Source organism: Hippopotamus amphibius, chromosome 9, assembly GCF_030028045.1.
Source record: "Hippopotamus amphibius kiboko isolate mHipAmp2 chromosome 9, mHipAmp2.hap2, whole genome shotgun sequence".
In the NCBI taxonomy this organism is placed as follows: Eukaryota; Metazoa; Chordata; class Mammalia; order Artiodactyla; family Hippopotamidae; genus Hippopotamus; species Hippopotamus amphibius.
In genome coordinates, this window is record NC_080194.1 from 47,550,330 (window position 1) to 47,567,646 (window position 17,317).

General features: G+C 36.9%; 1 protein-coding gene across 8 annotated transcripts in view; it reads left to right on the forward strand.

Moving 5' to 3' along the window:
* LOC130860693 (caspase-12-like) overlaps positions 1-17,317 on the forward strand; it is a 100,984-nt gene that overhangs the window by 68,224 nt on the left and 15,443 nt on the right. For 2 of the 8 annotated variants that reach the window (XR_009055505.1, XR_009055507.1), the window contains exons 5-6: positions 9,884-10,045; positions 13,660-13,759. Coding sequence is in view for 1 of the 8 variants with exons in the window: in XM_057749242.1 (XP_057605225.1) it covers positions 9,884-10,017 (134 nt within the window). In the remaining 7 variants the exon portion in view is untranslated. Of the gene's footprint in view, positions 1-554; positions 665-1,012; positions 1,739-9,883; positions 10,046-13,659; positions 13,886-14,345; positions 14,480-17,317 lie in introns of those variants that run through there. The other 6 variants (XR_009055508.1, XR_009055511.1, XM_057749242.1 and 3 more) reach the window with 6 other exon arrangements.

The following is a 17,317-nucleotide window of genomic DNA, read 5'->3' on the forward strand; positions in this document are numbered from 1 at the left end:
TTTTAACAACCATGTAATGAGCACCACCAGTTTTATTCTGGGCTAACTCTGTGACACACATTAAGATGAATAATGAAGCAACCACTGATCACAGGGGCTAAAAATCCAAGAGGGAAGGCAACAAGCACAAATGTATACAATATCTACAATTGTTAAAAAGTGCATTTCATGAGTGGTATTGAGAAATGCTGGGACTAAGAAAGGGAAAGATCAATTTGACTTTGGAGTATCAGGAAAGACTTCATGAGGTCAGTAGATAAAGCAGTGTTTATAGATAAGCAAGGCAGAAGACCAAAATTTAATCTCTTCTTTTGTTTCCTATTTGATGTTTAAATCCCCATACCTCACTTGACCTTTCTCATGAGTAACAGGAAATTTATTTATTTTTTCTTAAGGAAAAATTGCATATCTAAATATAAGAGGCAAAAAATAAAGGATTTACAAAAACATCCTAGAAGAAAATCTTTATAATCTTGGAATAGAAAAAGCTTCCTTAGACAGTACATAAAGAGGTTAAGAGCATATTAATCTTTTCTTTTGTCTTCATTAACCAGTAATGCAGTGGAAGATAAATGGACAGACTAGAAGATGTGAAGATATTGGTGATACTATGTCTGAAAAATGACTCATATCTGAAATATTTTTAAAAATCTCTTAGAATTAGGTAAGAAAAAGACATTGAAAAATAGATGAGTGACTTGCCAGTCACATCACAAGATAGGATTCCCACTTGCCCATAAACACAAAAAGTGTTTGACTTCATTTATTATTTGAGAAATGCAAAATAGAATCACAGTATGTATAATGTTACTAGAAGAGTAGAAACGGCAAAAGAAAATTCCAAATGTTGTGGAAGATGTGGAGGAACTAGAATTCTCATGTACTCTTAGTAGAAGTATGAACTGATAAAACCACCTTGGAAGCTGTTTGACAGTTTCCAATCAAGTTAGGTGTTAGCGAGAAGAAAGATGGTGGCAAAGTAGAAGGACGTGGAATGCATCTCTCTCCACAGATGCATCAGGAATACACCAAAAGATGCAATAATTCCCACAGAGAACCAACTGAACACCAGCAAACAACCTCGGACACCAGAAAGGACTGCAAAGATCCTGACATAACTGGGTAGGACAGAGGGGGAAAAAAAAAGGAGAAAGAGAAGAAGAAAGGAAAGGGACAGGTCCCACACGCTGGGGCAGGAGGATCTGAAACAGAGAGGAAATTGCCAAATTTGGGGAAATGTTCCTTACCTGACAGGGAAACCCCTTCTCCAACGGGGAGTTTCCTTGGGTCAGAAGGGAGGCATTTGGGACTGTTTGAAGAGGGTGAAGTGGCTGAGCTGCAGCAGACAGGAAAGAGTGAGAAACACATGGAGGGTCTGCACCACATCTCAGCATGTCTGGACTGTGACATGAGTTCACAGCTGAACAGGGGGTCTGGGAGCTGGAATATGGGAACCGGAGAACTGATTCAGGGTGAGAAACATTGTTGGCAGTGGGGAGACGGACCAAGAGGACAGGAGGGAAGAAATCCACAGTGGAGAATGCTTACCTTGGAAAGCTGGGTAGCAGCTAGATACTGCTGCCTCACAAGCATGAGGGAGGAGCCACGGGTGTAGCTTCTCTCTCAGCACCTGCAACAGACAAAGGAAGGACCCTTCTGGGCCTGGTTAATGCACTCAGGGATAAAAAGGCTTCCAGGCGGCACTAGCCTAGAGTGCCTGCAGCCGTGAGCCAAAAGTCTGTAGAGTGGCCCAGCTCTGGAGACATTCTGTCTACACCTGAGCCACCAGCAACCCTCTGCAACAGTCACCACCATGGCCGACTGAGCTGTCGTGACCCAGGCAGGGCACCCTGGCAGAATCATAGGAGGGGGGAGAGGCCGTGGTTGTAGTCACTCTCTCAGCCTGAGCCACTCAAGCCAGCGTGACTCAGGCAGAGAACCACTGTTCACTCACTCCCAGGGGAAGAAGCCACTATTTTAACCTCTCTCTCCCCACACACTGGCACTTACAGATGAACCGAGCTGGTCAAAGAGTAATACAAAAAACCTAAGCTGGGTAGAAGGACACTTACAGCTGAGAACCCAAGGAAACAGAAATATTATTATTAATTCTATTTATCTGGTCCATTCTGGGGTCAGTTCTAGTTTTTGTTGTTGTTGTTGTTTATTTTTATTATTATTAATTATGACCTTAGTCCTAAGGGATCTACACATTTTATAACATATTGTTTTTCATTCTATTTTTTACTCTATTTTTATTTTTAGCCTTTTTATATATTTCTATTTCTAGCTATGCTTTTTTGTAGTGCTGACTGTATCTCTCCTACTTCTTTTCATCTCTATCTTTTATACATTTCTATTTCTTTCTTTTTCTTTTCATATTTCCAGTCATACTATGCTCTTCTGTTGCCATGTCTTTTATCCTTTTTTAGTTCATTTTATCTTGCTATACTTATAAGCAGTATTATCGGTCTGCATTGTTTCATTGCTTTCTTCTCAAGATGACACACTGCTTTGGTTTTTATTATTAGGTTTTGTCTTTATCTTAGTTCTAAGTATAATTGTCTGATTTTGTTCTGAGAATCTTCAGTCTGTCTTGTGGTACTCTTGATCTTTTTTATATTTGATCCTAGCTTTCAAAATCTCCCTGGATTTGTGTTTGTGTGTGTGTGGTTTTTCTTGTTGTTGTTTCTGGTTTTGAATTTATGTTGGTTTTCTCTTTGACTGCATGATGGCATAGTGGGGTTCTTCTGTCAGATCTTTCTAGTGTCTTATGTTCTATTGGATTCAGTATTTGTGTGTCTTATACATGTATGTGTATCCTTGATTTAGTATTTGTTTGACTCAACACATTGCCATTAGTCTGGGGATGGGACAGTCTTCATTAAACCCCTTTATTGCTGGGACAAGCAACTTCTGAAGTCTGGACTACTCCATCAGAAGTCAAGTAGGAAGCTCTGGGGAGGGAGCGCTGAATTCAGGATGCTAGACAGCTAGGGACTCCTCAGACACAGGGAAGATTAACTGCAGAGAACTCTCACAGAGCCCTATCAGAGTCTAAGACTTGGCTTTGTCTGACTGTCTGCAACTGCCAGTGCTGGACACCTCACACCAAACTACAAACAAGACAGGAAAACAAACCCTTGCATCAACACTACAGATACCCTAAAACACACCACCTGACATGGCACAGATCATCAGAGAGAAAAGACACAGAGCCATACACCAGAAAGCAGACACCAGAACCCCCACCAAGAAGGCTAGTCAAGACACTGGACAAACCCCACCACAAGGGGCAGAGGGTAGAAACAAGAGGAATTACTACTAGGCATCATAGGGAAAGGAGACAGCAAATCTTATAAATTAGACAAAATGAAAAAACAAAGAAACACCATGCAGGCAAAGGAGCAGGAAAAAAACCCACAAGACCAAATGAATGAAGAAGAAACAGGAAAATTGCCTGAAAAAGAATTCAGAGTAATGATAGTAAAGATGATCCAAAATCTCAACAACAAAATAGAGAAAATACAAGAAACAGTTAATAAGGACTCAGAAGAACTAAAGAGCAAACAAAGAGTAATGGACAACAAAATAACTGAAATTAAAAATACTTGAGATGATATAAAAAGCAGAATAACTGAGGCAGAAGAACAAATAAGTGAGCTGGAAGATAGAATGGGGGAAATAACTGCCACAGAGCAGGAAGGAGAAAAAAGAATAAAAAGAATGGAAGACAGTCTCAGAGACTTTGGTGACAACATTAAGTGCACCAACATTCAAAGCATAGGCATCCCAGAAGAAGAAGAAAAAAGAAAGTGTCTGAGAAAATATTTCAAGAGGTTATACTGGAAAACCTCCCAAACATGGGAAAGGAAATAATTAATCAAGTGCAAGAAGCACAGAGAGTCCCATACAGAATAAACCCAAGGAGAAATACACCAAGGCACATATTAATCAAACTAACGACAATTAAACACAAAGAAAAAATATTAAAAGCAGCAAGAAAAAAGCAACAAATAACATATAAGGGAAAACCCATAAGAATAACAGCTGATCTCTCTGCAGAAATTCTGCAGGCCAGAAGGGAATGGAAGGATATACTGAAAGTCTTGAAAGAGAGAAACCTACAGCCAAGAATACTCTACCCAGCAAGAATCTCATTCAGATTTGAGGGAGAAATCAAAAGCTTTACAGACAAGCAAAAGTTAAGAGAATTCAGCACCACCAAACCAGCCTTACAACAATTGCTAAAGGAACTTTTCTAAGTAGGAAGAAGAAAATGACCTACAAAAACAAATCCAAAACAATTAAGAAAGGTAATAGGAACACACATGTCAATAATCACCTTAAATGTAAATGGATTAAATGCTCCAAACAAATGACTGAAAAAAAAGACCCTTCTATATGCTGCCTACAAGAAATGCACTTCAGACCAAGGGACACATACAGACTGAAAGTGAGGGAATGGAAAAAGATATTCCATGCAAATGGAAGTCAAAAGAAAGCTGTTGGAGCAATACTCATATCAAACAAATTAGACTTTAAAATAAAGACTATTACAAGAGACAAGGAAGGACACTACATAATGATCAAAGGATCAATCCAAGAAGAAGATATAACTATTGTAAATATCTATGCAACCAACATAGAAGCACCTCAATACATAAGGCAAATGCTAACAGACATAAAAGGGGAAATCGACAGTAACAAAATAATAGTAGGAGACTTGAACACCCCACTTACATCAATGGACAGATCATCCAAGCAGAAAATAAATAAGGACACACAAGCCTTAAGTTATGTATTAGATGATCTCGACTTAATTGATATTTATAGGACATTCCATGCAAAAATGACAAAATACACTTTCTTCTCAAGTGCACAAGGAATATTTTCTAGGATAGATCATATCTTGGGTCACAAATCAAGCCTTGGTAAATTCAAGAAAATTGAAATCATATCAAGCATCTTCTCTGATCACAATGCCATGAGACTAGATATAACTTAGAGGAAAAAAAACTATAAAATATACAAACCCATGGAGGCTAAACAATATGCTATTAAACAACGAAGAAATCACTAAAGAAATCAAAGAGGAAATCAAAAAAAATCTAGAAACAAATGACAATGAAAACACAACAACCCAAAACCTATGGGACACAGCAAAAGCAGTTTTAAGAGGGAAGTTTATAGCAATACACACCTACCTCAAAAACAAGAAAAATATCAAATAAACAACTTAACCTTACACTTAAAACAATTAGAGAAAGAAGAACAAAAAAAAAAAAAAAAGCTAAAGCAAACAGAAGGAAAGAAATCATAAAGATCAGAGCAGAAATAAATGAAAAAGAAATAAAGGAAACAATAGCAAAGATCAATTAAACTAAAAGCTGGTTCTTTGAGAAGATAAACAAAATTAATAAACCAATAGCCAGACTCATCAGGAAAAAAAGGGAGAAGATGGAAATCAACAGAATTAGAAATGAAAAAGTAGAAGTAACAATGGACACTGCAGAAATACAAAAGATCATGAGAGACTACTACAAGCAACTATATGCCAATGAATTGGATAACCTGGAAGAAATGGACAAATTCTTAGAAAAATACAATCTTTCAAGACTGAATCAGGAAGAAATAGAAAATATGAACAGACCAATCACAAATATGGAAATTGAGACTGTCATTAAAAATCTCCCAACAAACAAAAGCCCAGGGCCAGATGGATTCACAGGTGAATTCTATCAAACATTTAGAGAAGAGCTAACACCTATCTTTCTCAAACTCTTAAAAATATAGCAGAAGGAGGAACACTCCCAAACTCATTCTATGAGGCCACCATCACCCTGATACCAAAACCAGGCAAAGATGTCACACAAAAAAAGTTACAGGCCAATATCACTGATGAATATAGATGCAAAAATCCTCAGCAAAATACTAGCTAACAGAATCCAATTGCACATTAAAAAGATCATACACAATGATCAAGTGGGGTTTATCCCTGGGATGCAAGGATTCTTCAATATAAGCAAATCAATTCATGTGATACATCATATCAACAAATTGAAGGATAAAAACCATATGATCATCTCAATAGATGCAGAAAAAGCTTTTGACAAAATTCAACACTCATTTATGATAAAATCTCTCCAGAAAATGGGCATAGAAGGAAATTACCTCAACATAATGAAAGCCATATATGAGAAACCAACAGCCAACATCATTCTAAATGGTGAAAAGCTGAAAACATTCTCTCTAAGAACAGGAACAAGACAAGGGTGTCCACTCTCATCATTATTATTCATCATAGTTTTGGAAGTGTTGGCCACAGCAATTTGAGAAGAAAATGAAATAAAAGGAATCCAAATTACTTCTTCCAAGAAGTAAAATTGTCACTCTTTGCAGATGACATGATATTATACAAAGAAAACCCTAAAAACTTTACCAGAAAACTGCTAGCACTAATCGATGAATTTAGTAAAGTAGCAGGATACAAAATTAATACACAGAAATCTCTTGCATTCCTATACACTAACAAAAAAAGAGCAGAAAAAGAAATTAAGGAAACTCACATTTTCCATTGCAACAAAAAGAATAAAATACTTAGGAATAAACCTTCCTAAGGAGGCAAAAAACCTGTATGCAGAAAAGTATAAGACACTGATGAAAGAAATCAAGCATGATACAAAGTGATGGAGGGACTTACCATGTTCTTGGATTGAAAGAATCAACATTGTGAAAATGACTGTACTACCCAAAGCAATTTACAGATTCAACACAATCCCTATCAAATTACCAATAACATTTTTCACAGACTAGAACAAGAAATCTTATGATTTGTATGGAAATGCAAAGGACCCCGAATAGCCAAAGCAATCTTGAGAAGGAAAGAGGGAGTTGATGGAATTAGGCTTCCTGACTTCAAACTATACTACAAGGCTACAGTGATCAAGACAGTATGGTACTGGCACAAAAATAGAAAGGAAGATCAATGAAAAAGAATAGAGAACTCAGAAGTAAGCCCAAACACATATGGGCACCTTATCTTTGACAAAGGAGGCAAGAATATACAATGGAAAAAAGACAGCCTCTTCAATAAGTGGTGCTGGGAAAATTGGACGGCAACATGTAAAAGAATGAAATTAGAACACTTCCCGACACCATACACAAAATAAACTCAAAATGGATTAAAGACCTACATGTAAGGCCAGACACTATAAAACTCCTAGAGGAAAACATAAGCAGAATACTCAATGACATACATCAAAGCAAGATCCTTTTTGACCCACCTCCTAGAATCATGGAAATAAAATCAAGAATAAACAAATGGGACCTCATGAAACTTAAAAGCTTCTGCACAGAGAAAGAAACCATAAACAAGACAAGACAACCCTCAGAATGGGAGAAAAAATACTTGCCAATGAAGCAACGGACAAAGGATTAATCTCCAAAGTATACAATCAGCACATGCAGCTTAATACCAAAAAAGCAAATAACCCATTCCACAATTGGGCGGAAGACCTAAATAGACATTTCTCCAAAGAAGACATACAGATGGCCAACAAACACATGAAATGATGCTCAACATCACTCATCATCAGAGAAATGCAAGTCAAAGCCACAATGAGGTATCACTTCACACCAGTCAGAATGGCCATAATCAAAAGATCTAGAAACAACAAATATTGGAGAGGGTGTGGAGAAAAGGGAATTCTCCTGCACTGTTGGTGGGACTGTAAGTTGGTACAGCCACTATGGAAAACAGTTTGGAAGTTCCTTAAAAAACTAAAAATAGAACTACCATATGATCCAGTAATCCCACTCCTGGGCATATACCCAGAGAAAACAATAATCCAAAAAGAAACATCTACCATAATGTTTATTGCAGCACTATTTACAATAGCCAGGTCATGGAAGCAACCTAAATGCCCATCAACAAATGAATGGATACAGAAGATGTGGCATATATATACAATGGAATATTACTCAGCTATAAAATGGAATGAAATGGAGCTGTATATAATGAGGTGGATAGACCTAGAGTCTGTCATACAAAGTGAAGTAAGCCAGAAAGAGAAAAATATATACTGTATGTTTAACTCATATATACAGAATCTTAAAAAAAAAGAAAAAAAAAATGCTAGTGATGAACCCAGTGACCAGACAAGAATAAGGATGCAGATGCAGAGAATGGACTGGAGGACATGGGGTTGGGGGGGTGGGGGGCAAAGGGGAAGCTGGGACAAAGTGAGAGAGTAGTATAGACATATATACGCTATCAACTGTAAAATAGATAGCTAGTGGGAAGTTACTGTATAACAAAGGGAGATCAACTAGATGATGGGTTATGCCTTAGAGGGCCAGGACAGGGAGAGCAGGCGGGTGTCTTGGGAGGGAGGGGATATGGGGATATATGTATAAATACAGGTGGTTCACTTTGGTGTACCTCAAAAGCTGGTACAAGTGTGTAAAGCAATTATATTCCAATAAAGATCTTAAAAAAAAAAAGTTGGTTTTTAGCTTGTGCTATGACTCAGAAATACCAGTCCTAGGAATACACCAATATTGTTTCCTATTGCTGCTGTAACAAATTCCCATAAACTTAGTGGCTTAAAACAACACAAATTGTTATATTATAGTTCTTTAAATCAAAAGCCTCATCAGGTCTGGTTGGGCTAATATAGAGGTGTCTTATGTTCTTTTCTGCACACTTTAGGTTAGAGTTCCTTCTGAAGCCATCCCCAGCTTCTAGAAGCATCCTGCATTCCTCAGTTCATGGCCAAGACCTCCATTATTAATGGCAGGAATTTTAGATTCTCTAACACTTCTTCCCTCATTATCTTTCTGTCTGTCTGTCTGTCTGTCTGTCTCTTTCTTTCTTGGCCTCTCTTTGTGTCTTTCTGTCATCTCTCTTTCTTTGCCTGTATCTCTGTCTCTCTTCCTTTCTCTCTGTTTTTCTCTATCTCTGATTTTCTTTCTGTCTCTCTCCTCTTTCTTCTTCACCCACAGTAGCCAAGAAAGTTTCTATGCTTTTAAAGACTCGTGTGATCGATCTGGCCCATCTGAATAACCTAGGTCACTCCACCTCAAAGTTCTTAACTTAATCACATCTGCAAAGTCCTATTGGTCATGTAACATACTGACAGATTTGAGGATTTAGAAAGTATTTATCAAGTTCAAAAACAGGCAAAATTCATCAATATATTAAAAATCATGATGGGGGTACCCTTGTGGAGGATGTGATTTATGATTAGAAGAGGTCATATGTGGGGGACCTTTCCAGGATGATAGGCTTGTTCTGTTTCTTATTCTGAGCACAGGGTAAAATTATTTTTGTGAAAATAATGTGAAAATTATGTATGTTATGCTTCAATATTACATTTGAAGAATCTGTTGTACTAACTTCACAGAGCAGTAGATATAATAACCAAATTATGTAATAATATTGGAAATTATCTTTATTAGAATCTACTATTTGACAGATGTTGTGCTGATTTTTTCTCTGTCCTCACATAGCCCGTAAGATAAGCATTATTATCCCCATTTAACAAATGAAGGGGCTAAGAACCAGAAGTGTTGAGTAGCATAGCTAATAAAAATCACCTTGACTTAAAAAAAAATAATTTTGTTTTTTTACTTTTTGCTTCTAAATAATGGTAATCACCTTATACCTTACTTATATCAAACTTTATCCCTTTCTACATAATACTGGAAATTTTGGCCACTCTTCTTTATTAGATTCTATTTACTATTTTCTGGTCAGAGGCAAATAATTATCTGTAACTACATGCAGCATATAATCAAAATACTTAGGAAAAGAGTTTTAGTTGTTTCCATGAAGTTTCCAGACAATAGCACTGAAACCTGAAATTGCATTGTTTTCCAGAGTATACAGCCAAGACTTCTGCTTTTCAAAGTCATATCGTTCTCATAAATCACGGGAGGAAAAGAGGACCTGGAAATGCTAAAGGAGTCTGTAGAGCTATGGGATTCCCTCAATCTCTACCAACAGTTTTCTAGAATACTCTGGTTATCTCTTCAAGATCAGGTATGCCTAACAATGAAGTCTTCAACACTATAGGGGACTCATTCCCTGCCTTTTCCTTAAGAAGACTGTTTTATAGAACTTTGGGGTTGCTTCTCTACTCTGAGATCCTGAGTTTGGAAATGCTATTTGAGATGGGTCTCTCTGAAAGGTAACTAAAATCTGTGGTTCTTGTGTATTGGTCTGATGGTGGCTACTAGGATATTTGGTTAATGAGTTGCATACTAGAGAAAAATATAATGAATTTTTAAATTTCTCATACTTTTGCCACTTCTTGGAATAAAGTTTACCATTATGTCTTGGTAAGACAAGATAGATCAAAAACAAGGCAAATTAGAATTCAACTTAAATTCAAAATTCTTTATCATATTTTAGTTATATATTATCATGATATATCAATTTTAGGAAATAAATCTTATGCTTAAAATATATTTAAGCCTTTTTTTTTTTTTTTTTTTTTTTTTTTTTAGTTTTCTTATTTGTATTGGTACTTCAGCATTATTCATTCCAGGCACCCAAAATAATGGGTCAGAATTATTCACATAATGAAACTTATATACTAAACATGTTTATGCATTTCCCTCACACATAAACTGCAAATGTGAGCTCTAAAGATTTTTTTCATTTAAAACATGTAATTCAAAATATTATTTTGAAACTACTTAAAATATCTATAAAGATGACAGTTTTAAAGTGCGAGAAAATCTTCATTTTTGGAAAAGAACAGAAAGTTGGGGAGGGTCAAGATCATTAAAATTTATATTTTGAAGAAAAATAAGAGAAGAATAAAAATAAAGGAAAAGCTGCATTACTATAATCACCTGACAAATGATTTCTACATTTTTATGTTCTTTTAATTTTGGAGTAAGTACAAAAATGATATTAAAAAGCATGCAAAAATGAGATATGAGATATAGATTTTCCCCAAGTTTTCTCAACTTAGAGGAAAAAAACAAAAAACAAAAAAACTGAAGCAATATTGCTTTTTCTTTCTGCAGTTAGGAAAAGTAAAAAAAGAAGTAGCTAAGATGCACATCCTCCCACAACTTTGGTTTGTTTTTGGTGTGCCAGGCCAAACTCTTGAAGGAGGATACTTGAATTTCAATCTGGCTTGCTATCAGCACCTCAGAACACAACCCCCATCACTTTGCATGCATGATTGGTAGACAGGTAAGGCTACAACAGGGAAAGCAGGAAAACATGGTAGTTTATTACTTGGGGGCTGCAACCCAAATGACCTGGATTCAAAGGCAAAAAGTTATACCTCTCTATTGCTCTGCTTTTTTTATCCTTGAAATGAGGAATATTAATAACAGCACCTACTTCACAGTGTTGTTGTAACAATTAACTGAGCCAATATTTAAAAATTGCTTAGAACAATCTCCAGAATATTAGAAATGTTACATAAGTTTTAGCCACAATATTATAGACTTTGCTTTAGCCCAAGTGAAAGCATGATATTTCTTGGAAATGTAGAGGGAACTGGCCTTGAAAGTCAGTAAATATATGTTTGAAAAATATTATCTCTGTCCTGAAAGAGCAGCTAAAGGTATTGAAAGGATTGCCAGGGCATATTCACTGGTTATCTGATTTTCAGAATGGGCTCTGAGCCCAGAGCTAGATTTAGTCTCCTCTGCTTCTAGAGCTGTCTACTGGCCGCACATTTAAATGAGCATTTTTACTGCCCAGAAACATACAGACATCAGGCTAACCTTTCTGTACAACAGCAGAAGATCCTGCACCTGACTAAGCTAAGGCAATGCCCCTATAGGACTGCATAAGTCCTAAGGAACAGCTGTCTGTACTCCTACTGCCTGTGCAACTAGTTATATTAGGAAGAGAAAACATCTCTGGTAAATGATTCTCGAGCACATAGATAAAGTACAATACCTATGGATTTTGTTTTGTCTTCTGTTTACACTCAACATCCAGAGAATAAACAACCTGTAATACAGTGTGTACCACATTGAAAGAAAATTCAAATGATGTTGATTTATAAAGAGAAAAAACATTAGTGTTACCACTAATTTTTACTTAAAGAGATTTACCAAGTAATTCTTAAAATAAGCCATATCCCCTAGTACATTTCAAATGTTTTCAATATTAAACACATATTTATTGAGCACTACTATGGGCCAAGTGCCAATCTTACCTGAAATTAAATTAAGAGATAGTAGATGTAGAAAAAATACTGTAATGGGATTCAAGCCACCTTTTTTCCTTAGCCTTTGTTAACATTTATACAAGTATGTTTTGTATACCTGACATTAGTAAGTATAATTTACTTAATTTTCTGTCAATGGGTACTTGAATCACAAAAACACTAAAATTAATTCATAACTTCATTGATTTTTCCCAATCAAAATTGAATAAAAACAATAATTTAAAAATATATGACATTATTCTTGTGTTAACTAGTGTGGTCTGTAAGTTAGCATATTTCTGAACGTTATTTAAAACGAGGAGGCTTGGAGGAGATAAACCATGGGAAGCAAAATTTAAACTTCTATTCCTTTCTTTCTTTGTTAACAGGTTATTATTTTCTTTAAATGTTATTAAAAGGAACAAAGACTCTCTGAGATGGTCAACTGTTCTAGTACTTATATATATTTTTTAAACTTCCAAAAGTGTAACCTTTAACCATGAGAACTGAGATGACCCTAGAGTTTTCTTTGCTAGTAAGAAATTGAATTTGTCCATTTGACTAAAGCATAGCCTTTGACTTCATTCTCTTGGCAATGTGGATGCTGTCTGTATTATTTTTTCATACTCACAGCAGGATTGCAGTTTCATTTGCAAAGCTCTTAGTCCAATTTTTATATCTAGCCAAATATAATCCATGTGATTATGCAGATATGATTGTACATTTTCTAGTCTCATTTTCTGAACTTCTTTTATCCTAAATAGATGCAACTCATGATAAATAATGAGGCTCTAACCTCCTACTCTTAAGGATGATTTTTACAGCTCCCAAGTTATAAATCTCCACCCCAACTTCCTCTCTAAATCCATCCTGTCTTGTTTTCTCAGTATCTCTGTCTCCTGATGAAAGTAAAAAGAAAAATATTCATGAAAGATGAAAAAAGATTAGGAAATCAAGTATCCATAGGGCAGGATAGTTGCTCAGTTTCAAGGCTGACACAAAATTACTTTTAAACCCATCATTCAAATAACCAAAAAAAGATGAAGAGTATATCTACTATTTATGGAAGGTTAGGGAGTGGTGAGCCACTTCCGCTATTTTTTACTTGGCTGAGCAAGTGTGTATTTTTTGAAATATAGTACCTCTCCAATTTCAATTATTAAATATTGCTCCTTAATTTTTGACAACTTGTTGGCCTTCATTTCTTGTTTTCAAACTTTTCTGTCTTCATGGGTATTTTACATGAGAAAAAAAACAAATTGTTTTGGATTGCTGGACTGATATCATTTTTTAAAAATGGTATAAAATTAACTCATTTTGAGTATATAATTCAATAATTTTTGTTGTGTTAATAGAATTGTGCAATCATCACCCTAACAAATTTTAGGATATTTTAATAACCATTAAAAAGAAACATGATAGGGAGAGTTAAGATGGTGGAGTAGAAGGACATGGAGTTCATCTCTCTCCACAGATGCATCAGGAAAACATCTATAGATGCAATAATTCTCACAGGACACTGGCTGAACACTAAGAGAAGACCTTGGACACTGGAAAGATCCCTGCATAACTGGGTAGGACAGAAAAAAAAGAAGGAGGAGATGAAATTGTGTGGGACTTGCACCATGGGGCAGGGGAGCTGAAGCAGAGGAGAGATTCCCAAATTCAGGAAAAACCCCTATCTGATGGGGGAAACCCCTCTCTCATGGGGAAATCAACTAGAACAGAAGGGAGGCATTTGGGGCTGTTGGAAGAGGGTGAAACACTTGATCTGTGGGACAGAGTGAGAAATACACAGACAGTCCTTACCATGTCCCTGTGTTCCCTGGAGTGAGATGTGTGTTCACAGGTGTGAAAGGGGCCTGGGAGCTGGAGCATGGGGTTAGAGAACAAGCCCAGGGTTAGAACTGCTTTTGGTTGTGGGGGGAGATGGACTGAGGAGATGGGAGGGAGGAAATCCACAGCAGAAAATACCTACCAAGGAAGACAGGATTACCATGGGAGCAGGGTGATACTGCTTAGTCACATGCAGGGGGAGGAGCCACTATTATAGCCTCTCTCTCCTCACACACCTGCACCTGCAACATACAATAAAGAAAGCCCTCTCCAGGGATGGCTATCATGCACTGGTCACTGAGTAATAGAGAAATCTCCCTCTAGGTCTGGCCCTTGTCTGCTTGCTCCCAAGTGCCAGGAAAAGACAAGCCAGAGGTGGCACTCGGTAGATGGCCACTGACTTCCCTGCACATTTGGTGCTACCACCAGGGCTCCTGCAATCCAAGCACTCATGACATCTCTGTGCCCTGTCCTCACTGAGTCAGGCCCAAGAGCTCCAAAGCAGCCTCAGGACCAGACTCCTTTTGGTGGGCCACATGCAGAGGTAGGGATAAAACAAAAGCTGAACCCCGTGGATAGGGGGCCTAAGGGAGAGGATAGAAAATCTTTCAATCAGCTGTACAAGGTGCAATTTAAATCCCCGCTATCAGCTAGGTTGACCCTGGATCTATGGAATATCTGAGCAGACAATAAATATTCCCACAAATGGAAAAGGTCTAGCTCTGGCAGCTGTGGACTTTAGGGGCAAGCACATGCAGTAATTGGACCAGATCAGAGTCTGAGTGGTCCCTACAAGACCCACAGCAGGTCAAGAGTCCAAACTGGAGGCAGAGGAGGGCCTCTTGGGGAGGCAGAGGTGGCCTGTGGCTCAAGGAACATGCAAGGACACTTACAGTTGAGACCTCAAGGAAACAAAATTATTATTATTAATTTTATTATGTTCTGATTCACTCTGTTGTTGGTTCTGGCTTTTGTTTGTTTTTTGTTTTTTGTCATTTGTTGTGATTGTTTCAGTATTTTTTAAGTTAATTAATTAGTTAATTAATTTATTGGCTGTGTTGGGTCTTTGTTTCTGCCTGAGGGCTTTTTCTAGTTGCGGTGAGTGGGGGCCACTCTTCGTTGTGGTGCACAGTCTTCTCATTGTGTTGGCTTCTCTTGTTGCAGAGCACAGGCTGTAGGCACACAGGTTTCAGTATTTGCAGCTTGAGGGCTAAATGGTTGTGGCTCATGGGCTCTAGAGCACAGGCTCATTAGCTGTAGTACATGGGCTTAGTTTCTCCACTGCATGTGGAATCTTCCTGGACCAGGGATTGAATGCATGTACCCTGCATTGGCAAGCAGATTCTTAACCACTGTGCCACCAGGGAAGTCCCAGTATATTTTTAATTTAGTCTTTTGGGATCTTTGTGTTTTAAAACATACTTTTATTTTATATATATTAGTTTGCTTTCCTGTTGTGCTCTGTTCTTTTCCCTTGTATATTTTCTTCCTTTTCCTTTATATATTTTTAATTTTTTTCTATTTCAATTTCTACTTTGCTTTTCTATTGCTCTGTATTTTCCCATTTTATTTTATTTTACCTTTTATTTTATTTTTAATCATTCTTATAGGTTTGTTCTGTTTCCTTGCTTTATCCTTCAGTCGGCACATTGCTTTGCTTTTGTTTTTAGGTTTTGTGTTCTAATTCCAATTGTTTGATTTCATTTTCAGGTTCTTCTGTTTATCTGGTTGTTCTCTTTCTTTTGTTTTATTTGGTTCTGTTTTTCTTTTGCATGACTGTGTTTCCTTGTTTCTGTTTTTGTTTGTTTGATTTTGTTTATGCCATTTCTGTGGGGTTGCGTTTGTCTTTTTTTCTTTTCTTTAATATATTTTTATTTTAAATTTTCTATATTTCTATTTCTATGTTATTCTTCTGTCTTCAGGCTTCTCTCCCCTCTCTCTCTCTCTCTTTTTTTTAATCTTTTTTTTTCAGTTTGTTTTCTTTCTTTGCTTCATTCTTCAGTTGGCACTATGCTTTGGTTTTCTTTTTTTGGTTTTGTGTTTTGGTTGTTTACTTTTTAATTGTCTGATTTACTCTTGGGGTTCTTTCATCTGGTTATTCTGTTGCATTTTCCTTTATTTGCTTCTGTTTTTGTTTCTTTTGTGAGTATGTGTGCTTCCTTGTTTCTGTTTTGGTTTGTTGGATTTAACTTTTTACCATTAGTCTGGGGCTTGGTTAGTCTTTCTTTTTAATCTCCTTTATTGCCAGAGTAAACAAGGTCTTGGTTCCTCAACCAGAAGTTGAGCCTGAGCTTCTGAGGGGTATTGGTTTCTCAACCAGAAGTGTCCTGAGCTTCTGAGGTGGGAGAACAAAGTCCAGGAAGCTAGACCACTAGATAATTCCTGGCTCCAGGGAAGATTAATCAGATAGAGGCCCTCACAGAGGCCTCTATCTGAATCCAAGACCCAGATCAACCAAACTGCCTGCAGGTCCCAGCACTGGGTGCCTCATACCAAACAACAAGTAAGATGGGAACACAAATCCATACATCAACATACAGATTACCTAAAGTCATACTAGCTCACAGACACCCCAAAACATACCACCTGACATGGCCCTGCTTATCAGAGGGAAAAAAAACTTAGCTCCACCCACCAGAACACAGGCACCAGTCAATCTCATCAGGAAGCCTACACAAAACACTGGAGCAACCCCACAAAGGGGGCAGAGAACAGAAGCAAGAGGAACTATGACCCTAGAGACTAAGGAAAGGAGACCTCAAATAATGTAAATTAGACAAAATGAGAAGAGAGAAAAATATCTTGCAGGCAAAGGAGCAAGATAAAAACAAACAAGACAAAATAAATGAAGAAGAAATATGCAAGTTGCATGCAAAAGAATCCAGAGTAATGATAGTAAAGATGATCCAAAGACTCAGGAACAATAGACAAAAGACAAGAAACATTTAACAAGAACCAGAAGAACTAAAGAACAGACAAACAGTAATGAACAACACAATAACTGAAATTAAAAATACTCTAGATGGAATTAATAGTAGAATAAATGAGCCAGAAGAATGAGCAAGTGAGCTGGAAGATAGAATGGTGGAAATAACTGCCACAGAGCATAATAAAGAAAAAAGAATGAAAAGAATGGAGGACAATCTTAGAGACCTCAGAGACAACATTAAAAGCAGCAGCATTTGAATTATAGGTGTCCTAGGAGAAGAAAAAAAGAAAGATTCTGAGAAAATATTTGAAGAGATTATAGTCAAAAACTTCCCTAACAAGGGAAAGGAAATACTGAATCAAGTCCA